The following is a 24530-nucleotide window of genomic DNA, read 5'->3' as shown; positions in this document are numbered from 1 at the left end:
CAGCAAGTCTTGGGGGCCTAAGTTCTAGACCTCTGCATGCTTCCTATTTGAGTTAGCGGCCGCTCTAACCAGCCCCTCTTCAGCAGCGGAGGGGAAGGGGGTGGCAGAGCGGGCAGCAGCTGCTGACCAGCTACTAGACTAAATTGGGCCCCTGTCCAGCCCAGGGTTGCAAAACAGGTTCTGTGCTAGTTTGAGAAAGAGTCTGGCAGCCAGAGCCCCACCCAGCAGCTCTTCCCAGGGGTGGGGCCTCACCTACATGCCTCAGCATAAAAGGCTGCAAGCCTAGCTCTCTGGGCCTTTGCAAGAGCCTGGTGTAGCTACAGAGGATGGGTGGCCATACTGGGAATAGTCCCTGTCCCCTGACTTCCTTTGTCTTCAAGTGGAGTGTTGGAGGTGGCCGTGGCCTCAGGAAGATTCTTCTGGGTCAGGGGCTTTTGTGTAGGTGTAAGAAGGACCAGACCGGAGCTGCCCAGTACCGGAACCTAGTTTAATGGGACAAGGTTCTCCATTTGGCCTTTGTTTTCCCATTTCTCAGTTTGCCTTGGGGCTTAGGCTACACGTCAGCTCCATTTGGTCCCTCAGCGTGTGTCTTTAGAGGGCACAAATTAACACACTCAAACGCAGCGGACATGGAGTCTAGCCAGAAGGTGGTAGGCAAGAGGAGAGGGGCAGTATGCCTGGGGAGACTGATCCTGGTGCCTCCCCTGGCAGGTGCCCCTATGTACAGTGCTCTTCTGGGACCTGAGGCCGGGGTTGGGGTGGGGAGGGCGGAACGGGACACTGGGGCTGATAATCCAGGGATCCTGTGGCTGATGGCTGTCCGTCCCCCCCCCCCCCCCCCCCCCCCCCCGCTTCTTTTCCTCTGCAGGCTCCAGGATCCGGGGCAGCAGCATGATTGGGACGTGTAGCTGAGCTCAAGAGCCTCTCCAGAAGAGGAAGGACCGGCGGACATTTCTTGGCTCCTGCGTTTTCCTCTGCCCCCCCTCTTCTGCCCCCACTGGCTACGGGACTGGGACTTAGGCCAGGCTTCCAGCAGGACCTTCTCCCGAGGGATGGGCAGTTGCTGAAGGACGTCTCATTGCCGGGGCTTAGCTGGCCACACCATGAACCTCCAGGCCCAGCCCAAGGCTCAGAATAAACGCAAGCGTTACCCTTTTGGGGACCAGGAGCCGGCTTCCAAGGAACAGCCACCACCCCTGAAGGCTCCACCACAGTCCCTCAGAGCGAAGGAGGAACAGTACGAGGCCCACGAAGGTCCAGCCGGGGTTGCCTCCACCACCCAGCCCGTGGAGCTGCCTCCCACCAACAACCTGGCTCTGCTGAACTCCGTGGTGTACGGGTCTGAGCGGACCACTGCGGCCATGTTGTCCCAGCAAGCCCAAGTAAGCTCAGTCAAGTGGCCCAACTCCGTGATGGCTCCGGGGCGGGGCCTGGAGCGAGGAGGAGGAGGAGGAGGAGGAGGAGGAGGAGGAGGAGGAGGAGGAGCTGGAGGCATTAGTGACAGTGGCTGGCAGCAGCAACCTGGCCAGCCTCCACCCCACTCCTCATGGAACCACCTGTCCCTCTACAGTGGACCCAAAGGGAGCCCTCATCCAGGTGTGGGGGTCTCTCCCTACTATAACCACCCTGAGGCACTGAAGGGGAACAAGCCTGGGGTTCCACAGCTGGATCACTATGGAAACGCAGTGCAACCCATGGTGCCACAGAAGGTGCAGCTGGAAGTGGGGAGGCCCCAGGCACCCCTGAACTCTTTCCACGCAGCCAAGAAACCCCCCAACCAGACACTGCCCCTGCAACCCTTCCAGCTGGCCTTCGGCCACCAGATGAACCGGCAGGTCTTCCGGCAGGGTCCACAGCCGCCTAACGCCAGCACCTCCTTCCCGCCTCAGAAGCAGCCGCAGCCACAGCCGCAGCCGCAGCCAGCGGCCCTGCCCCAGATGCAGCTCTTTGAGAGCTTCTACCCCATGCATCAGCCGCCTTCACAGCAGCCCCAGGACTTTGGCCTGGGACCGGGTGGGCCCCTGGGACAGACCCACCTGGCACATCACAGCATGGCCCCCTACCCTTTCCCTCACAACCCAGATCTGAACCCAGAACTGCGCAAGGCCCTCCTGCAGGACTCTGCCCCGCAGTCCGTGCTACCTCAGCCCCAGATGGCCTTCCCACGTCGTTCCCGCCGTCTCTCCAAGGAGGGGATTCTGCCTTCCAACTCCCTCGATGGAGCTGGCGCCCAACCTGGGCAGGAGCCCACAGGCAATCTGTTCCTTCATCACTGGCCTCTGCAGCAGCCACCGCTGCCGGGCTCCCTGGGGCAGCCCCATCCTGAAGACCTGAGATTCCCATTGGAACTAAGGGAGTCACAGCTGCTGGCTGACGGGGAGAGACTGGCACCCAACGGTCGGGAGCGGGAGGCTCCCCCCATGGGTAATGAGGAGGTCATGAGGGCAGGGGCCCTAGGGGACTGTGGACAGATGATACGAGGTGGGGTGATCCAGAGCACAAGACGGAGGCGCAGGGCATCCCAGGAAGCTAATTTGCTGACGCTGGCCCAGAAGGCGGTGGAGCTGGCCTCTCTGCAGGTGAGAATGCGGGGCTGCCTCTGGCATCGGGCAGGGTCTGGGGTGGAGTGGGAAATAAATGTTGTCAGGCTTATAGGGCAGTTTTTTCAGTTATTTGAAGGAAATGAAAGTTCTTCATTCAGAAAACCCCTCCCAGAGGCACCCATACCTGCAGGGACGCTGAGGTTTCTATACCCAGAGGTTGGTGGGTAGGAAAGTCCTTGTTGGCTTCTTCATGTGGAACTTGAGGATTAGGAGTAGGGGGTGCAGAGAGCCAGGATTCTAAGATGCAAAAGTGTGCTGGCGGTTACAGAGACGGTGCGTGTCAGAAAATCATTTAACTGATTTGTTTGGTTGGCTCTGAATCACACTGCCATCAAGTTCAGTTTTTAAAGGCGGAAAGGTGAGGAAAACCAAACAGAATTCGAGCACTCGTGTTACCTTGGGGTTTCAATTTTATTTTATACTTGCTCAAAACTAGCTTCTCATCAAACCCAGCAGCAAGGGTAGGCCACCTGCCCCAGGTTTCTGTAAAGAAGCTGAGTCAGCTGGGAGTTCGCAGGACCGTGTAGTCGGGACAGACGACATTTGATCAGCATCTGCTCTGCCCTTCCTTAGAAGCTGCAGCCTCTGTTGCCTTTAGGTCCAGACGGATAGACAGGAGGCGACAGAATTTTGGGGTCTTCACTCCAGTCAGATACCCAGGAGGGAATAGCTGCAAAGACCTCCCTTCATCTTGCCACAGCAAGATCCTTTGTTACGAGTCACACCCTGTACGCCAGATGCTGAACATCTGAAGCTGTTTGTGGACTGAAGGGTCCACTTGGCATCACCTGCTTCAGGCCAGGGTGGCACAATCAGGCAGAAGGATGGAGAAGAGCTGAAGTGTATCAGGAGACGGGTGGTCCGGGGAAAGCCGGGTTGTCAAAGACCAGGGAGTGGGTGCTTGAGTTGCTGGGTAAAATGGGCCTGGGAGTCCTAGACCAGCCACTGGGGACTCATCTTCTGAACTCACTGCCTCCCCCAATCTCCCTCTTCTCCAGGATGCCAACGGCTCTGAGGAGAAGCGGAAAAGTGTGCTGGCCTCAACGGCCAAGTGCGGGGTGGAGTTTTCTGAACCTGCCTTAGCTGCTAAGCGAGCTCGAGAGGAGAGTGGGGGGATGGTGCCCCTCATCATCCCCGTGTCTGTCCCTGTGCGGACGGTGGTGGGTCCAGCTGAGGTGGCCCAAGTGGGAAGTGTCGATGAGGACGGCAAGGGTCTTGAACACTACCCCACAGAGCACAAGCCCTCGGTCATCGTCACCCGCAGGCGGTCCGCGAGAGTCCCTGGGACGGATGCTCCAGCTCAGGTATGAGGCTGTTCACCAAAACCCTCCAGTGCTGGAGCTGCTAGCTACAGAGACTCCAAGGGAAGCAGTAGATGCTTCAAGGAACCCAAGGAGATACTATTTTCTTTATTTTATGTCTGTTTACCACATGCATGTGATGCCCTTGGAGTTCAGAAGACAGCGTCAGATCCCCTGGAACTGTAGTTAGGGACAGCAGGAGCCACCATGTGGGTCCTGGGAATGGAACCCTGGTCCTCTGGAAGAGCAGCCAGTGCTCCTAACCATGAATCGATCTTTCCAGTTGTCAGGGGGATACTGTTTTTATTTTCCAAATCAAACTTGTGCTAAGGTACATAGAGGGTATGAGACAGTTTCATACTTGAAATTGTGCTCATTGGGGAGAATCAGGAAATTTTGATGGCCCCTAGTGAAGGCCCTGAGCTAGCTACTGAGGTGTAGAAGGGTTTGCTTGTTCTGTTCCGTTCTGAGCTGAGCACCTTGGAATCTCCCACGAAGACTGCGCTTGTATTTTGTCTTTTGCTTCTGCCATTGGTTTTGTAGGTTTTGCTGGGATGTTCTGGGTGTGTGCACGTTTAGACCTGGATGAGGGTGTGGGAAGGTTCCTTTTCATCTTCGGCATCTTTCGGTGTTTAGCATTCCTTTGATGAGTGTTGGCAGAGTGTATCTTTACCCTTCCACTTCATCTTCTCCGTATCCTTCAGGAATGTTTTCAAGTAGTATACAATTGTGGTTTGCCGTTTTCTAGCCTAATGACCTTTGTCTTTTAATAAGAACATCAATACGGTTTTCATCTTTCTATGTATTAATAAAAATGGTGTGCATGGTCTACAATATGACCTTCTGTGTGTGTATGTATGTATGTAATCAATATAATGTTGTGTGTGTGTATGTATGTGTAGTCAATGTGATGTTATATATGTGTGTGTGTGTGTGTGTGTGTGTGTGTGTGTGTGTGTGTGTGTGTGTAGTAGTAGTAGTAGTAGTAGTAGAAGTAGTAGACCTGCTAAACCAAGCTAATTAGCTAGTCATTACCTAACATCCTTACTATTTTGTGGTAAGAACATTTAAGATCTGGTCTCTTAGCAATATTTCTGAGAGAAATAAATGAATACAGTTAGTAATGAAAGCTATCATGTTGTACAATCGGCCTCCTGGATTCAGACCTCCCGTTTTTACTGAATTATGTTTCTTTGATCATCTTCCAGTCCTCACTCCAGCTCCAGCCCTTGGCAACAGCCACTCTCCTGTCTGCATGGAGTTCTGCTTTTCTAGACTCCACTGATAAGAGTCTCTACTTAATGTAATTACTGATATACCTGGGTTGAACTCCATCACCTGCTGTTACCTCTCTGCTTACGTCATCTGTCTCTGCTATGATCCCCCCACTCTCCCCCGACTCCCCTTTAAGCTGACTGGGATTGTCATTCCCATCTCCCTTTTGTTAACAACATATTAGTTATAGACTTAATTATTTCTCTTTTAATGGTTACTTTAGTAGGCTTCTTACCTGGATTTCTGCAGCGTGACAGAGCAAGGTTGGGACTGTGCAATACAAGCAAGTTCAGGAGCCCTGTGTACCAGCCCCCAGCACAAAGCTACTCCTAAGATTTCTCTGCTGCTTTTCTTCATTTATTTATTTGTTTACTTTTATTTATTTTTATGTGAATGGATGTTTTGCCTGCATGCATGTCCACGTATGGGCCTGGTACCTATGGAAGCCAGAAGAGGTGTCAGGCCCCTTGGGACTGGAGTTCCAGTTAATTGGAAGCCACCGTGTGGGTGCTGGGAATTGAATCTGGGTCCTCTGGAAGAGCAATCAGTTCTCTTAACTGCTGAGCCATCTCTCCAGACCCCTAATCCTGGTTTTATTTTTCTATTATCTTAGCACTAGATGTCTTGGAAATGGGTCAACAGCCCAGCACTTGTGTGTTAATGTGTGCACGTGTGTACAGACGGGCATGCTTGTGTATGTGCACCTATGATGGCCAGAGGGATGTCTGGATGTCTCAGTTACTTTTCACCTTAGTTTTTGAGATGGGGTCTCTTACTGAACCTGGAGCTTGATGCTTCAGCTGGACTGGCTGGCTAGCAGGCCCCAGGGACCCCCTGGTCTCCACCTTCTAACCCTTGGGATTACAGATGTTTGCCACCACATCTGGCTTTTTTTGTTTTTGTTTTTTGTTTCTCTGTGTAGCTTTGGAGCCTGTCCTGGAACTCATTCTGTAGACCAGGCTGGCCTTGAATTCACAGAGATCCACCTGCCTCTCCCAAGTGCTGGGATTAAAGGCGTGCGCCATGGCTGCCCAGCACATCTGGCTTTTTTTATGTGGGTTCTGGGGACCCAAACTTAAGTCCTCATGTGTGAGTGTCCTCGCTGAGCCATCCCCCTATATCAGCCCTCCTATACTTATTTTTTTCTATGAAATCTTTTTTCCTTCAGGATTGCTCAATTGACATCTCCCCACCTTACACATCATTTTAAAGGCTTCTAAACACCTTTCCACTTTCTAGAAGAATTCATCTTTTTGTTCGTTCTGTTTTTGTTTTTGTTTTTTTGAGACAGGGTTTCTCTTTGCAGCCCTGGCTGTCCTGGAACTCTTCTCTGTAGCCCAGGCTGGCCTTGAACTCACAGAGATCCGCCTGCCTTTGCCTCCTGAGTGCTGGGATTAAAGGCGTGCACCACCACCGCCCAGCTCAAGAATTTATCTTTATATGCTATTTTATTTGCCAGATCTGAAGACATGGCTTCATGGCCAATTGTTAAAATTTACCTGAAAGGCCAGTATGTGCAATGTGCATGGGTGTGTGTGTGTGTGTGTGTGTGTGTGTGTGTGTGTGTGTGTGTGTCTGTATGTCTAGGTTCCATCAATTCTCTTTTTCCAAAGGGCATTTATCATGAATCCTGGTGGGTAGCAAAGGGTCCTGGAGTTCCTGAATCACTTTTACTTAATCAGAAACAGATGAAGTGATGTAAGCTTTATTCCCTGTGAGGACAAGCCTATTTGCCACTCACCTTGATTCTGAGCCACAGTTTTTTATTCTGGTAGCTCTTGAAGTTGTTAAAACTCTTAGTCCTTAGCCTCTCCCAGTTGCTTCTTGCAGTAACAGGGTTCACCTGCAGGCATAAGGCAGCTCAGATGCTGTGTTCACATGACCCCATGCCCACCCAGGTCTTGGGCCTTCAATTCTTTGTCAAGCTGTTTCTTCCGGTGTCTTTGGGAATGGCTTTTCTATTCAGTTCTTTTTCCCGTTTATTTGTTTGGAGAGCTAGCCTGCGTGCGTGTTCTCCATAATAGGAAAAAGAGTCAGGGCCTTCAATATTATTGTGAGGTAATTAATTCAAGCTAAGGCTCTCTGAGGTCTTGTTCTGTGTGTGGTTAGGGGGAAGTTTGTGTTCGAGGCTGGAAGTTAAGGCCTGGCAGCTTGTCTTGAGAGAGGGTAGGAAGGAGCCTGAGTAACTACCTAGTCAGCACCTCCATTTCATATGTGAGGAAACAGATCCAGAGAAGTCCAGAGACTGTATTTGCCTGCTTTTCATCACTATGACCAACCACCCGAGGCAGGGCTAACATGATGAAGAGTTTTATTTCGGCTTGTTCTGGAGGTACAAAGTCCAGGGGCCTTTCCTGGTGATAATCATCTTGCAGGCAGAGTTTCAAGGTAATTGCAGAGCCTCACAGAGAAAAAGATAGGAAACACATGTGTCTGTGTATGTCTCTGGTCCCTGTCTGTATTCTTGAGGCCACCCAGGATTCAACAATGGTGGCCCCGCTGTAATGACCTTATCTAAACCTAATCAATCGCCTCCCTGCCTCTAAATACCATCTGGATTTCCAGTGTCCACCTCCTTAATATGATGAGATCAGGCGCTGAGGCTTAACCCCCCACATGAGTGCAGGCTTGGGGTGCGGATGCTGTTCAACCTTCGCACTGGTGACAGCCCAATGGTGGAACACTTGCCTAACACGTACAGGTCCCAGGTTCCAACCCCACCATCTGTTTGTGTTCGAGGCTGAAGTGGAGGCTTGGCAGCTTGTCTTGAGAGTGGGTAGGAAGGAGCCTGCGGAGCTCTGCAAACCTGAGCACTGACCTAAGGTCATACAACCGGGCAGTGGCAGAGCTGACCCTGGATTCCATCTTCTGAGTCTGCCTGTGAGGGTTTCTGCTACACCAGAGGGCTCCAAGATTACTGTGTGATACTGTGGGATAGTTAGTTAGCCCAAGGTTGTCCACTTTCTGGGGTCTCATTCTGTGTTTGTATTTTGTTGTTTGTTTATTCTGTATGTTTCATTGTATTATTGACATTTCCAGTCATGCATAAAAACAGAGAAGGGTCTAGTGAATGAATGTTTATCGTTATCCAGTTTTCACAGTTCTATCAAAATACAGCCAGTCTTATTTCAACTGTACTTTTATGACCCTGAATTATTTTGAGGCACCTTTCACACATTGTATCATTTCATCCACAAATATTTTTGGGTTGCATCTGAATACATACATATAGTCTGTTTGCCTGCCTGCCTGCCTTCCTTCGGTCCCTCCTTCCTTTCTTCCTTCCCTGTCTCCCTTCTTCCTTTCTTTTTCTTTTTAAAATAGTCTCTGTAGCATTATCACACCTTAAAAGTAAAAATATTCGCTGGGCAGCAGTGGCGCACACCTTTAATCCCAGCAGTTGGGAGGCAGAGCCAGGCGGATCTCTGTGAGTTCGAGGCCAGCCTGGTCTACAGAGCGAGATCCAGGACAGGCATCAAAACTACACAGAGAAACCCTGTCTTGAAAAACCAAAAAGCAAAACAAAACAAAAGTAAAAATATTCAAAACAGTTTAAATCTCTCACCTACAAATAGCTGGAGCTGGTTTTGTATGGGAGGAGGGATTGCCTAGCACACCGGGGTGGTGTTTAGCTCCTGTTCTAGTTAGTCTTCTGTCGCTGTGATAAACACCAAGAGCAAAAGCAACTTGAGGAGGAAAGAGTATTTCATCTCACAGTTTACAGCCCGACATGAAGGGAAGTCAGGATAGGAGGAACTCAAGGCTGGAATCTGGAGCTGATGCAGAGGCCACGGAGGAGTGCTGCTGACTGGCTTGCTCCCCCTGACTTGCTCAGCCTGCATTCTTAAAGAACCCAGGCCCCCTTGCCCAGGGGTGGATTGCCCACAGTGGGCTGGGCCCTCACACATTAACTGGCAGATGGCCCACACACTGTGTTCAGGCCGTCTAATGGAGGCAGTTCCTCAACTCAGAGTCACTCTTCCTAGATGCTTTTGGTTTGTGTCGAGTTGGCAAAACCAACCGGCATGGCTCACTGCAAGTTTTTTTTTCCCCCCTCTGAACTCAGACTGTTCCCCTAAAGGCGGAGGAATGAATGTTCTCAGTTCATCCTAACTAGTAAAAGGGACATGAGGGCACACAGGAAGGAGGAAGGGTTATGCCAGGGCCTCAGAAGCAGAGATTCCCCCTTGGCTGGATCCTTGAAACGGGGAGACTCCGCCTGTTGCTCCCCCAGTCAACATGACTGACTTGGTTTACTGTGAGCCCAGAAATGCCTCAGGAGCTGCTCACTCCCGACAGCTCTGTGCTTCCCTTTTGAGACGACAGTTAAGCTGTTTCTTGACAGCCCTGCTTTCTATTCTGATAGAAGCCCAGAAGGCATGCCATGTTGACGAACCTCTGACAACATGGGTGGGCTAGCCTCTGACGGGAGCAGAGACTCCCATTCCATTCCGTGGGCTCATTCCCAGCCCGGGCTCTGGCCCACAGTGCAGGCTTCTATTGCACGCAGAACCTGGACTCTAAGTAGTTATAACAGAGCTGTTACTACAACCACAGAGTATTGATTTCCATATACGAGCTCATGTTACTGTCCAGGAGGCTGAGCCATCCCTGTTCATCCATCCCTCTTCGGGCTGAGGAGCTGAATGTCAAATTAGAGGGACAAAGACGGTGGGGTTGGAGCTTGTGCTCCGTGGAGAGAGCCTGCCTCGCATACACAAGGCCCCGGATTCGGTCTCCATTACCACCAAAACAGATAGGCTTATTCATTCCCACATACTAGCTTACTTAATCTTCGTGGCTGCCAGATCTGGGAGGTGTTTCCTATTGTTTCCATATGCAACGTGAAGATGGAGGTTGGAAGGATGGCTTAGTGGTTAACAGTGCTGGCTGCTCTTCCACAGACACGAGTGTGGTGTTCTGAGGCACCTCCAGCGCCAGGGGCTCCTCCTCCTCTCCTGAACTCCTTGGGTACCCACACGCATGTGGCCGACACTCACACAGACATATGTGTACACTTAAGTAAAAACAAATTCAGTCTTTTTTTTTTATGAAAAGGTGGAGATGCGCACGGGAAATGCATCGTTTTAAAATAGCCAGCCAAGGTGATGGATCCTGTCCGAGCAGTGGAGGTCTGGGCCCTTCCCAACTGAACTCTTCCCCTATTGCACACATCATAGCCTTGATTGGGAGCCATGGCCTGGAACCCAAGTTTAGAACGAAGAATAATTTCTAGGTTTTGACAGGATTCCTTCCTTCCTTCCCTTTCTTCTTTTCCTTTTTTTTTTTTTTTTTTTAAAAAAGAAAATGTAAGACAGGTGGTTCCCGAGACCTGAACACTCAGGCAGGCCCTTAGGTGCAGGTTGCTAGCCTGAATCTGCCCGGAGGAGACAGTAGGCTGGGCTTTTGGGCCGTCCCATCTTTCAGGCCGCCTTGGTGGGTACAGCGGGCAGGTCGTGTCAGAGACGACACCGGCAGGCTCCAGTCAGGGCTCCAGGTTTCTGGGGACGCCCAGGAGGCTGAGCCTCTCTGCTCCATTTCCGTCTCCAGGCTGAGGAGCTGAATGTCAAGTTGGAGGGAGAGCCTTCCCTGCGGAAACCAAAGCAGCGGCCACGGCCGGAGCCTCTCATCATCCCCACCAAGGCGGGCACCTTCATCGCCCCTCCCGTCTACTCCAACATCACCCCCTACCAGAGCCACCTGCGTTCTCCCGTCCGCCTAGCCGACCACCCCTCTGAGAGGAGCTTCGAGCTGCCCCCCTACACACCGCCCCCCATTCTCAGCCCCGTTCGGGAAGGCTCCGGCCTCTACTTCAATGCCATCATATCAACCAGCAGCATCCCGGCCCCTCCTCCTATCACGCCAAAGAGTGCCCACCGTACCCTGCTCCGTTCTAGTGAGTGACCCCGGGGGCTGTGGAGGTGGTGGGGGGGGGTAGACGGAGGGACGCAGTTCAGTCTATGGGCGGTTGTAGTGGGGCTGGAGGCTGTGAGGAACTCTGCTGTCTCCCCCTGGGGGCTGGTAAGGCGTGGTCCTCCTGCTTGGATTCTGATCCTGGATCCACTGTTCCCTATCACATCCCTTGGGCAAGTCCAACTGCCCAGACCTCACTCAGTTCCTTCATTATTCGGCAGGGGTTAGAGTCATCGTACTTGGCTGATGGTGGAATTACTGATACTCAGCCATTAGATCCACAAACAGCAGTTTCCTCCGGTTCAACCGAATAGCTACCTCCCTGGGTTGTGGTTGTTTGTATGAGGTGACTGACCTGGTCTCCTTGGCCTGCTGAGCAGTCATTTTGGTCGAGAGCAGGCCTGGGTGTTGTGAGGCCTAAAAATGTCCATTTCACAAAGGGGTTCTTTTCCCTTGGAAAACGGGATCACCGGATCACTTGCCGTGGAATCACACGGGCGCATTCTTCACCCAGTTAACCTCTGACCCCAGAGCTCTCACCCATGGTGTGGTTCTCTGGTGCCTCCTGGTGTCTGTGGATGGAAGTTGCCCTGTGCTGGCAGGCATAGGCTTTGCTTCCCAGGGAGGTTTCTCTCCCTGGCTCGGTTTGTGCTGGAAATCACTGAAGAGAGCAGCCTGTCAGCCAAGAAGATGTCAGTCTGCCCAACAAGTGTTTACTGAGCATTGGGTGTAAAACCTTGCACGGAGCCTGTGCAGGCTCCAGGAATGCATGGGACACCGTTACCTAGTCTAAAGAAAGTGCGGCGCAGGATCATTAGGGAATTACCAGGAAAGCCTGGGAGACCGAAAAGCAGAGGTTCCTGTAGCAGTGGGGGACCCGGACCCGGTGAATGGGGCTGACACCAAGCTTCTAGCCTGGGGAGCCTGATTAGATAAGGAAGAATCTGGGAAATGGTGGAGCCAGAGCTAAGCTTGAGCTTCAGAGTGGGAGAGGCAGGCGGGGCCCCGCAGGCGTGGAGCGGGCCGAGCGGAGGGAGCCATCGAGGGCCATGAGGTTAGTAGGCCTCTGGAGTCGAGTCTGGGCCGTGGGGGGTACAGACACATGGGGAACTGCCTTGAACAGCTGAGGGTTTCAGGGGTTATCTCACGCTGCAGAGAGACAACAGCAGAGGTTTTGTGTGTTGTTTTGTTTTGAGTAAGGGAGTGCCTTGATCTAGTCCGGCCTTCAGATTAACTTGAATGAGAGTGAGGCAAAAAAAAAAGGGAGAGGAAATGAGAAGATAATTATAGAAGAGACCCCCTTGACCATCTCTCTGGTGCGCCTCCATTTTCAGCCTCTTTGCTAGAATAAAACCAAAGTAAAACGTAGTTCTATACAGAAGCTTGTTTTTTGTTTTTGTTTTGTTTTCCTGAGGCAGGCTTTCTCTGTGTAGTTTTGGTGCCTGTCCTGGATCTCGCTCTGTAGACCAGGCTGGCCTCGAACTCACAGAGATCCGCCTGGCTCCGCCTCCCGAGTGCTGGGATTAAAGGCGTGCGCCACCACCGCCCGGCCCAGAAGCTTGGGTCGAGTAGCTCCCTTTTGCAGCTGTGAAAACTGAGGCGCCTGAGTTGCACTGCATGGCCAGAGGGCATCCGAGTTCCAAGTGCACTCAGTGAGTCACCGCGGTGACTCTTAGGCATCCAGGACAGCCGCCTAGGACGGGAGTGTTTTCCTGCAGGGAGGAAGGGGCCATTTATCAATATGTTCTTTGCCCATAGATAGCTCCGAAGTCACCCCGCCCGTCCTGTCTGTGATGGGGGAGGCCACCCCCGTGAGCATCGAACCGTAAGTGCAGCCCTGCCCCAGGCCCATGGCGTGTGGGTGGCCAGGTGGACCCACTGCAGTGCAGATTAGCTTTGGGAGCAAGAGGAGGGGCCTGCACAGAGACAAGTAGTCTCTCTGGGCTTCTGTAGTCTGTCCCGGGCTCTGCTGTCTTCTGCCAGCTTTTGTGTGGACGCTGCAGGGAGAGGAAAGGGAAGGACCAGGGTGGCTTGAATTTGTCACTAGGGAGAGCTGGGTGGGGTCCGGGGTGGGGGTCCAAGAGACTCTCCTTCTCTGTCACATGTGGAGTAGCGTTTCCATTCCTTGGCCTCTGGGCCTGTCTGAATATACCAGCTACCAGATTCCCTGCATGCAGCTGTGGCCCTGCTGCACTCAGCACCTGCCAGCTGCACGGTTCCTTCACATCCTAGGGAGAAAGTCGGGTTCCCTGTCCCCCCAAGGGCAGGGCCTCACCCCTTGCCTTTCTGCCCCTGCAGACGGATCAATGTTGGTACCCGGTTCCAAGCAGAAATCCCCATGATGAGAGACCGTGCCCTGGCAGCTGCAGACCCCCACAAGGCTGACTTGGTGTGGCAGCCCTGGGAGCATCTTGAGAGCAACTGGGAGAAGCAGAGGCAAGGTGAGGAGAGAGCTCCAGTGAGCAGGGCATGGCAGGCTGGTGGGCAGGAGGGCAGGCTGGTGGGCAGGAGGGCAGGCTGGTGGGCAGGAGGGCAGGCTGGGGCCCGCAAGGTCCAACACTGAACACGATTCTCTCTTGTCCTCCCAACGCTTCCGGTGGATCCAGTGGATGACCTGCTGACAGCTGCCTGTTCAAGCATTTTCCCTGGTGCTGGCACCAACCAGGAACTGGCCTTGCACTATCTGCATGAGTCGAGGGGGGACATCCTGGTAAGAAAGCCTCGTTAATTTGCTGGGAGGTGGGGGGGTGGGGGTTGTCTCTTAGGAAAGCAGTTACTGGTCCCTCCCTGACTGCTACCAGGACCATGCCTGGTGGTATAAATTTTTAATCAATTTATTTTTGCTCTTTTGCATATATTGGGGGGGGCGTTACATTTCTTTCTCTTTTCCCCTCACAATCATGACTCTCTACCTCGCCTTGGCCTTCTGAGTGCTAGGGTGACTTGGCATGGTGATTTGAGGTAGCTACCAGGGGCTCTGACCAAGGAGGAGGTTATTGGGGTTTGGCCTCAGGGAACTTTAGTCTCAAACCCTAGCTGGGTATACAAGGTCCTACTGTTGAATCTAATCCCTGATCCTAGGTCAGTAGTTTCCCCTGCTCTCTGAATTGTCACCGAGGGGCATTCTCTGTCCGTACTTGATTTGGTGGTTGAGCATTCCTGCAGTGGTCTCGTGGCCTGGATCCTCAGCAGCCCCACTGCCTTGATTTTACCACGCTCCCACATGTCCTGTCTCACAGCGGTTAAGGCAGGAGTAAGTGCTTGCTCTACCTAGCAGAGGCCTGCATGTTGCCCGGGCCCAGGGTACCTCGTCCTTCACCACGACGGTCACAGCGTCCTGACAGCCCTTTCCTCCCCTCCAGGAAACGCTGAATAAGCTGCTCCTGAAGAAGCCCGTGCGGCCCCACAACCACCCGCTGGCCACGTATCACTACACAGGTGGGCCTGACTGGGGTGGTCATGTGGTCCAGAGTCTCAGGGGGTCTCCAGCATCCGTGGAGCCCTGCTCAGTGCTGAGTCACAGCCCTGAATGGGGGATGGGGACAGGAAGAGTCAGCCAAAAGTCAGCAGGAAAACTAATGTCAAGGCCAAGTGTGGGGCTCCCCGTGCCCTTAGAAGGGAAGCATGAAGTGGGTAGGCAATCCAAGCCAAAAAAAGCCCACGTCACGGGTACAGAGGTCGGAAACCTAGGGAGGAGAGCAATCAGCTGATTTCAGGTGTGCTTGTCTTGGTCTAGATGCTGGAAGTGGGACATGGATGCTGTCGTGTAAGCCCAGTAGTTACTGATGTCAAGCCTCTGTGAGGTCCACATTTGTCTGTACCAGGCAGAGCCCCGAAAGGTTCTTCCCGCCTTGTAGCATCTAGTCCGTTTTGGACCTGGAAAGACAGGTTCTAGTGTTCATTCCCTTTGACAAGCAAGGTGGGGAGGCTTCACGAAGCGGGTAGTGAATGACCAACGCGGATGTGGACAGCCTCACACTTTCAGTGGGTCAGAGTCATGCTCACAGTGTAGATAGATGCTTATGTTCCTGCCCGACTCACAACCTGGTACCGTCTCTGCTCTTCAGGCTCTGACCAGTGGAAGATGGCTGAGAAGAAGCTGTTCAACAAGGGCATCGCCATCTATAAGAAGGATTTCTTCCTGGTGCAGAAGCTGGTGAGCAGGGGCGAGCGAGGGGTCCTGTGGTCACTCGCCAAGTGGCCAGACGGCAAGGTGCTTGCCTAGTGTGCCCGAGTTCCGGCCCCATCATCGCCATTAAGGAGCTTTGGAGATGGCTCTGTAAACCACAGCTTGCCTGACAGAGGGTCCTCTGCTGACCTCTGAGCTCCCGGGAGAGGACTTTTAAGCCTAGATGTGACTGAATCTAGGGATCAAGGAGGGGAGTGTCAGAGAAAATGTGTGGGAACGTATTGCTCAAAGCAAACCCAGTGGTCGAATAGATCTATGAAATGAGGAGGGCAGATGTCAGAATCTGAGAGGACCATGAGATGATCTGGGGATTCTAGAGTCATACCCCTTACTCTTCACACACGAAAAAACAGAAATTAGGAAGGTGAGCGACTCGCCTTAGGACACACAGCTTTTTGCTGGCAGTTAGTAGCAAGGCCGAGAGAACCTTCTGCTTCCTCTCTGGGCTTTCCCTGAGTCTTCCCCGACATGACGTTTCTCTTCCTTACTTGGCACTGCTCCCTAGAGAGGAGTGAAACCAGTCCCCAGATGGATGGAGGAGGTTTTCACTGCTGTGTTGGGGCCGGCTTTGGCTGTGGAAAGATGCCTGGATACTTCTCTAGTTTAGTTTGAAATTCACTAAATGGAGCAGAGAAGAGTAATTCCCACAAACGCCCATTAAAAATGCCCTGCTAGCCGGATGGTGGTGGCGCACACCTTTAATCCCAGCACTCGGGAGGCAGTGCCAGGCAGATCTCTGTGAGTTCGAGGTCAGCCTGGTCAGATCCAGGACAGGCACCAAAACAACACAGAGAAACCCTGTCTCGAAAAACCAAGGGAAAAAAAAAAATGCCCTGCTGAGATTTACCAGTTTTATCATTGTCTCGTTTCCTTTTCTTTCTCTGTCTGCTTCTAAACACGCACCCATGAAACACATCTATCTCTTCATCCTCCCTCTGTGTCAGCTAATCATTAAAAGTCAGCTACAGCTGGGCCTCTAGGTCTAGGCCTGTAATTACAGCTGTTTGGGAGGGTATGGCAGGAGGATTGTGAGTTCAAAGCCAGCGTGGGCTACTGGAGTGAGTTCAAGGCCAGTTTACTTGCCTTAGTGAGACCCTCTCTCAAAATTCAAAAAAAGGAGGTGGGGTGGGGTGGGAGTACTTATTTAATGGTACAGCATTTGCCTAGCACGTCTAAGGCCCTATGTTCAATCCCTAGTACAGAAGCAGGGGGGTTATTTTCAAATAAAACTGCCCTAAGCATTGGCAAGCAATTTAAACGGCATATTGAGAGGCCTGTGAAGATGATCACTATGTCTACTGTGGTTCAAGCATCACTTCCCTTACAGTTTATACGTGAAAAAGCAGAAATTAGGGTGGTGAGCCCCTTTTTACCTGGGGACTCCAGGAGGAACTGTGTGAACTTCTGAGAAATTTATGAGGGATAAGAAAGCTCAGTCATACCGCAGGGTGCCGATGCTGACCCCGCCAAGGCTCCCGAGCCCCTGCTGGCCCAGCGCAGCCTCTCCTGGCACAGCACTAATATCTCCCTGGAAATCCTGCTATTGGCCTGTAGGGGTTACTCACTGAGACGGTGCAGAAGCCTCCTTTAATTACACTGGTCAGGGGTTGTTACGGAGCAGGCATGGAGAAGTGGGGTTTGGGGTTTAGTTTTTTGCCTAAGACTAAAGGGAGCATGTGGAGATGAGGAAGGTGAGTCACACCAGCTCCCTCTGACCTCAGTTTTGGCTTTACTGCAGATCCAGACCAAGACTGTGGCCCAGTGTGTGGAGTTCTACTACACCTACAAGAAACAGGTGAAAATTGGCCGCAATGGGACGCTTACCTTCGGCGACGTGGATACAAATGATGAGAAGTCGGCCCAGGAAGAGGTTGAGGTGGACGTTAAGGTGAGTCCTTTCCCAGCCTCCACCGCCTCATACTCGGTAGCACCTGGGACCAGTACCTAGCTGGAAGCTTGAGGCCAGACTCTCCTGGAGTTTATAGAGGGTGGACAGAGGAGAACAGGGCCCCTGACAGCCCTCAGGAGCTGGCAGCCCAGGCCCTGAACCCCTGAGTTCTCCCATATCACCTGCTGGGATCATGCTGATGGTGCTGATGCAGAACCGTGGAGAGTCGGGTTCTGCCTCCTCAGAGCAGACCGCTCACGCCGCTTCTGAGTTCTAGCCCTTCTTACAGCACCTTTATGGAATCTGCTCTCTCCGGCCTTACCACATGCCGCTAGTACTAATTCTGTCATGTCCCATACTACTTTTATTATTCATTTTTTGGGTGTGTGTGTGTGGGGGGGGTCAACTCATTTTTATTTCTCAAAAGGGAAGCTTTATATTACAGTCATAAATAGATCACCAGTATTGTTTCCTATAAATAGAAGGTACTGGGAAAAATAAGCCCACATGAAAACCACTGTTACTAAGCCAGCTACATGCTGTAATTGCCTGCCAGGACTCTGAGACACAGCTCACCAGGTCTGGGGAAGCACAAGAGGCACATTAGCACCAGCCCCGACCTCGTCCTTGAAAGATGCTGTGATTTCATTCTGTGCCATGGATCCCCCGATACTGTCTCTAAGTTACAAGTCCATACTTGGTGCCACGCTACTTTGAGACTAGGGAGTAGTTCGGCCCCCATATTGTAAATGGGAAGTAGAGATCCAGATAGTTAATGTCACAGATTGTTTAAACTGGAGCTCAGAGCTCCTGCCTGGCATACCCTGAGGTCACTCTGCCCAAAGGGTGTCCAGAAGATTCTGGGCATCTATCCAGGAGACCAGGTGGTTCGTGGGTCCTGGCATGCTCCCTCCCTAGCCCTGGCTCTGTCTCACCCAGAGGGCACCCAGGGTCAAGTCTACCCTGTTTCTGGGCCAACTGGCCATGGGAGGGCTGTGACTTAGGACAGAGTCCCAGTACAAGAGGCTACCCTGGGCCAAGATAGGGTGGCAGGGCCAGCCCAGCAGGTGCTCCGGGGCCATGGCTGGATTCAGAGTCTGCACTCTGGAATGACCGAGTTCATTTTTGTCCCCTGGTAGACTTCTCAGAAGGTCCCCAGGGTGCCTCCTCCCAGAAGAGAGTCCCCAAGTGAAGAGAGACTGGAGCCCAAGAGAGAAGTGAAAGAGCCCAGGAAGGAGGGGGAGGAGGAGGAGGAGGAGCCAGAAACCCAGGAGAAGGGAGAGCAGGAAGAGGGCCGCGAGCGCAGCCGGAGGGCCGCTGCCGTCAAGGCTACGCAGACACTACAGGCCAACGAGGCGGTAAGTGACCTCGACCTCCACTCTCCCAGCACAGGCCGGGAAGGCGGAGCTAGGCCTGGGGTGTGTGTGGGGGGTACAGAGCAAGACCACAGTGGTTCCTGCGGGTATAGCTCAGGAAGTGGACTGAGAACTTGATGTCTTCATTTGGGCCTCAGCCCTGTGTGGTAAGGGCTGTTACGAATCTCGTTGTACAGGTAAGGGAACTGAGGTTGAAGCTTGTCTGCAATTTATATACAGAGTGTGTGTGTGTGTGTGTGTGTGTGTGTGTGTGTGTGTCTGATATTCCGAGGAAAAAGGCCTTGTGAAAACCCAGTAGATGAGTGCAGCGTCGGGGAAGCATTCATAAGCTGTAGCTCAGTCACGGTTCACCCTCGAGCATGCGCTTGACAAGAATGTCTGAAATGGAGCCGAGACGATGAGAATACCAATAATGGCCCTCTGTGTTCCCCGCTGAGTGTTTCGTGTCCATTATCTCGCTAAGTCCCCGTAATAACCACACGCCGTGCTAACTCCCACTCAGCAGATGCGGGAATCGGGTCCAGAGATGCCATTTGCCTGGCCTGAAGGCCACACTCCAAGTCTCGGTCCCCTTCACAGGCGATGCAGGCATCTCACCGTGGCTCCCGTCAGGAGCGCTCTCCCCGGAAGTGGGAGAGATGGAATGCATGTCTCCACTTAGGCCCGCAGAGCACCTGTCGGCCAAACACAGCTGCTTGCTTCCTCTCCGCGGCTGCTCTCCTGTCGGGGAAGCCGTGCGGTGGCCCTGCCGTCTGGTTCTGCTGTCTTTGTGAACACTTTGAGGGTGACTCAAAGGCACATTCATCACTTCCGATGGCTGTCTGGGGTTCCTGGCCTGGGGCCAGAGCAGTAACCTCCTTGGGGGGTACACTCCATGGGTCTCGACACCTTCTCTTTCCTTCTGTTCCTCCCTACCAGCACTTCCTCAGCAAGTGGCCATCACATCTGTCCCTTCCATTGCACTGGGAGCTTTCTGGAGACGGGGCTCCTCTGAGGACCCGGCCTGTCACGGGAACACATTTCTTTCTGGCATGGAGACATGCATGATTTGGCGAGATGTCAGAAAACATGAACACAGAGCCAGAAGTATTCAGGCCTGTAGCTGCCGAGGTGTGGCACGGAATTCCTGTGCCAGCCACTCGGTGATAGAGCCAGAGCCAAGCCCAAGCTGCAGTGGCCTCCTGGAGGCAGCCGGGGGGCCCTGTCACATACTAGGTGACCATTTGGCAGGACTGTAGGAGTGCTTAGGGCCCCCTCCCTGTTCGCTGAGAGGCCAGGATTCTGAATCTACGCTTGCCTCTAAAACACACCCCCCCCTCTGTCGGTTGTCTCCAGGCCAATGACGTCCTCATTCTCCGGAGCCACGAACCCAACGCCCCGGGGCCTGCAGGTGCTCAGACCTCCGAGAAGCCGAGAGAAGGACCCGGGAAGTCACGCAGGGCACTGCCTTTCACGGAGAAGAAGAAAAAACCCGAGGCTTTTAATAAAACCCAAAACCAGGAGAACACTTTCCCTTGTAAAAAATGCGGCAGGTAAGATGTCCCGGCCTTGTGTGTCTCCACGGGGACCTAGTAGAGTGCTGGGGCAGGGACCTGGACGCAAGCTGGGGTGTAGGTGCTGCTGGGAATGGGCACTATGGATCTGTGTTTTGATTGGCTCGGTGGGTGGGAATGACATCACGGGGCAGGAATGGGTTGAAGTGGTGTGTGTGTGTGTGTGTGTGTGTGTGTGTGTGTGTGTGTGCGCGCATTGAGGGGAGGGTGCCACACCCCAACCCGGGGTGGCTCCCTCTCACCCGAGGCCCTCCCGCTCGCTGCAGGGTGTTTTACAAGGTGAAGAGCCGCAGCGCCCACATGAAGAGTCACGCCGAGCAGGAGAAGAAGGCCGCGGCCCTGAGGCTGAAGGAGAAGGAGGCCGCCGCCGCCGCCGCCGCCGCCGCCGCGCACCAGCAGGCGCTGAGGGAAGAGAGCGGCGAGGGCGAGAAGGGCTGAGAGCCCGCTGGACCCTCTCCCTGGGCTCCCCCTGCACCCTGCAGCCGGGAACCTCCGGAGGGAGCCGGGAGAGGGTCCCGTGGACTTTGCCAAACCAATCCGATGATGAAAAATAAACAGGCGCTTGCTTGTGTTGAGGAAGGCCGAGGACAGTGTTAAGGGCTCGCGGGATCCAGTCCTCCCAGGATCTGGTCCCGTCAGGAGTTGAGCCGCTGGCCTGGAGCCTTTGAGAGGCCGGGGCCCCTTGCAAGGGGGAAGGGCTCTGGCGCTGCTCTCTGATTCCCGCTGTTGCCAGGCTTTGCGCATCTCCTGCCTCCTCCGTCCCCGGTCCCTAGTAAGCCGCGTGGCAAGCCAAGCACAAGCTCACCCCCATGGCAGATGATTTCTCCTTCCCCAGAGGACCTGGAAGGCTGTGCAGACCTTGTCCCAAGACCCCAAACAGAGGGACTCCTTAGAGAATGGTGGCCTTAACACCTGGGTTGTCCCTGTACAGCTGCGTCCGGGCTGGAGCCGCGCCAGTGACCTGGCTTGAGGTCACCGCCTCTCTGGGAGTATCTCGGAGGACAGTTTCAACCTCGTTGCTGCTTGTTAACAGCCCGTCTGGGGCTGGAAAAGTCTTCTCAAACATTTGAGGAAGGGCCCCCCCCGCTCTTCACGCCCCCCCCGCTCTCAGCCTGCTGCGGGCAAGGGGACTGTACAGAGGCCGGAAGATGCAGAGCCAGGCCCCAGGGATCTTCCGAGAAGCCTGATGACTCTACCTGCTGCCTACCATTTTGTACCTTTGGGTCCTGGAGGCCGCTGAGGGAGCCTCAGGCAGGTCCTGGAAAGGCCTGGCCTGCTCTTCGGTGCCGGCTCCCGGCTTGCTTGTCCTGTCCTCGGTAGCTGCGGCCTAACCCCACTGCACCCCCACTCAGTGTTGATATTCACAGCCTAGCCCCCCCACCCCCACCCACCCCCATCCTGCATGCTGAAGATTTCTGGATCCTTCCCTGGGAGGGGGATGTCTCCTAACTAGACTAGACAGGAGCCTCTTCATTCCTTGACTCGTGTCATTTGGGAACTATTTATTTATTCTTAATATTTAATTTTTAACATCCTCAGGGACCAGGGGCCTCTTGCTTTCCAGAGGTCCAAGTGCATTTAATCCCAAAATAAGGCACCTTCTTGGCATCCCCACCCCCACCCCCAATCCCAAGGCCCTAGGGTCCCTTACCTTGTGGCTCTTGCCAGTAGGGACGGTGGTAGTACTGAACGGGCTGGGAAGGTGGGGAGTGTTGTCACAGTCACAGGAAACCAGCAGATGTGGGTGACATCAAAGGCAGTTCTTGGGCCTGCCCTCTGTGTACTTTCAAAACGCTTGAGGGAGTTGGCAGGCCGCCAGAATTCTAGTTCTGTTTATCAGCCTGGATTCTGGCTGGAAGAAACCATATTTGGCATGAAATTACTCAAGGGCCGGAATGTTCTGGAGGCCCCTGGGCTTGCCAGTTCCATAGGGGGCCTAAGTGGTTTTTCTGACATCATTAGTCAACTTGAGTTGTGCAGAAGAAAGTCTAAGTGGATGTGTGTCTGAGTGGTCAACATGTTAGCAAAGAACTGAAAAGGACTCGTTCACTGTTCTGTAGGGAATAGCCTACAGCCCTGTTGGAAACTGGAAAGAGACATGGAGTTTTGTTTTAAACTGTTCACTATTGGGTATTTTTTACATTCATTTATGCGTTAGTACGGGCCTATGAGAGCTGCCTTTGGAAGTAACGAAAATGTCCCCCTAGATAGCTGGGCGGTTACCTAAACCTTCAGCTTCCCAGTTAGTCTCTTTCAGAGGCGTCTACAAACTCAGAGTCTCGAGGTTGCAAAAATCTGGTACCCTCTGGAAGCAAGAGAGCAACAAATGTAGACTTCCTTCTAAATCACGTGCATAATGAGTGCCTTCATAGCTTAGCCCCAAAGTGCTGCTTACGGTTCCCGAGGTTTTTTTCTATTGAAACCATATTTGGCTCAGGCCCCTTGGACATGTGATATCAGACATCTTCAGCCACGTGAGACTCTTCTGCTCAGTGGTAACCACCTAGTCCTTGGAAATCCTACTTTAAAAAAAAAAAGCGATTCTACTTTTCTCAATTCACAGAGACCAGATGAATATAGCCAGGAAAAAAAAAAAAAATCGAGATGCTGCCTTTCAGTAGCGATCTCATGAGAAGAGCCCATGCTCCAGGATGCAGTGTGAGCACCGCGCTGTTTCCAGGGCAGATGCCCTTGTGGCAGGTAGCCACAGAGGCTGGCGCAGGCATATCCTTACTGGTGCTTTCTCCTATGAACACACTGGGCTTGGTTCGTTTTCGTTGTCCTTTTCTTCCTCCTCAGAGCTTTCTGCTTTAAGAATAAGTAACAACTTCAGCTTTACATTAGCCTCCCCATACCATCTCACCTTAACCTGCCTCGCAGCCTCCGCCTGCATTCCGAGAAGGGCATGGGACTGACAATAGTGTTCTGGACCATTTCTGAGGTCTCTTACCCATCTAAGGAGACAGTGCCGTTACCGCTGTCCTCCGCGCCTTCAGCAGTCCCCTCACGGCTAAGGTACATACCTGCCCTCCCGCCACCCCACCTCCAGCCCTGGCACAGAGTCCCTGTGCTGCTGATGGCTAAAGGATTGCCTATATTTAACTGCCTCAGTGACCTAACCTCTTTCTTCTCCTGTACCAGATGATGAAGATGAAGGAGGAATATACAACACATATTCAAGCCTCAGCTGTTTAAATGTTTTTTGTTGTTGTTTTTTTTTTTTTTTTTTAAAATGGGGGCTCACTTTTCTGGGTTGTTATTTATTACTAGACTGGCAAAGCCTAACTCCTTAGGTTTTTACGGGAAGTATGCATATTTTTATAAAACAGTTGTGTCTAACCCACATTTGACTGTGTTGGTTGCCTCAAAAAAAAAAAAAAAAAAAAAAACCAATTGCAGCTGTTAGAACTTTTCCTCAATCGTCTCTTAAGTTGAAGGCCTTGTTGGAGAGGACGGAGCACAGGAACAGCCTTGACAGTCTGTAATTATTGTACAAATAGTTGAATAGCATAAAATAAGCGTATTCCTTTTATTTTGAAACAAAATGATCAGACACTGCCTTTCGTGTTTGCTGCCTGTGGCACTCTTCCCAAAGACTGTTACATATTAAATAGTGTACATACATATACATATAAATATTACCTCTTTTGCTGTACAGTTGTGATAGACCAGACTGAAGATTTTATTTTTTGTGTGCTTTTTATAAAAAAAATTAATACACTAAAGAGAATCTTGCTGATGTGATTGTAATGTACCTATGTAACTTATTTACTTTTGAATGTTCTGTATCTTAAGACCTTTTATTAAATAAGGTTTTTAAAAACTCATTGTTGAATGCCATATTCTTTTTTTGTTTGTTTGTTTGTTTGTTTGTTTTGTTTTGTTTTCCAGTGTTTGTCTGTGTAGCTTTGGTGCCTGTCCTGGATCTCACTCTGTAGACCAGGCTGGCCTCGAACTCAGAGATCCGCCTGCCTCTGCCTCCCGAGTGCTGGGATTAAAGGCGTGCGCCACCACCCGACGGGCGTGTGCCATATTCTTATAGGGTTTTTTGGTTTGGTTTTGTTTTTTAACCAGCTGGGATTGACAGGCCTTGTTTTGTTTGAAGGGAACTTACCCACATTGTTTTGTTATCCTACATACTCAATAAGGCCAAGAAATGAAAATGTTTGCAGTTTGCCTGGCTACAAAGAAGTATAACAGGTTTTTTTGTTTTTGTTTTTTGTTTTGTTTTGGTTTTTGGTTTTGGTTTGTTTTTTTTTTTTAATATACAAAATTTAGACAAGAAAGCGTAGGCAGTCTCTCACAGGAACCTATAGATGGCATTCTCTTCTGCTTCCATGGGGAGAAACAGAGCAGCTGCCCAGTGTGATCAGGTGGTACACAGAAGTCAGAGTGCTTGAGTGTGTTCATAGGCAGCATAGAGTGAATGCGT

At 52.2% G+C, this 24530-nt stretch overlaps 1 protein-coding gene across 1 annotated transcript; it reads left to right on the top strand.

Moving 5' to 3' along the window:
• Positions 1 to 977: 977 nt before the first annotated feature.
• Positions 978 to 22627, top strand: Mideas (mitotic deacetylase associated SANT domain protein). The gene is made up of 12 exons (XM_059279618.1): positions 978 to 2579; positions 3602 to 3907; positions 10730 to 11075; positions 12851 to 12917; positions 13391 to 13533; positions 13699 to 13802; positions 14455 to 14530; positions 15160 to 15248; positions 17020 to 17169; positions 18309 to 18527; positions 19881 to 20077; positions 20365 to 22627. Exons 1-12 carry the CDS (start codon positions 1104 to 1106, stop codon positions 20534 to 20536), a joined length of 3345 nt encoding a protein of 1114 aa, XP_059135601.1. The 5' UTR covers positions 978 to 1103; the 3' UTR covers positions 20537 to 22627.
• The last annotated feature ends 1903 nt before the right edge of the window (positions 22628 to 24530 follow it).

This window comes from Peromyscus eremicus, chromosome 14 (genome assembly GCF_949786415.1).
Source record: "Peromyscus eremicus chromosome 14, PerEre_H2_v1, whole genome shotgun sequence".
NCBI lineage: Eukaryota > Metazoa > Chordata > Mammalia > Rodentia > Cricetidae > Peromyscus > Peromyscus eremicus.
This window is presented reverse-complemented; position numbering and strand designations above follow the sequence as displayed.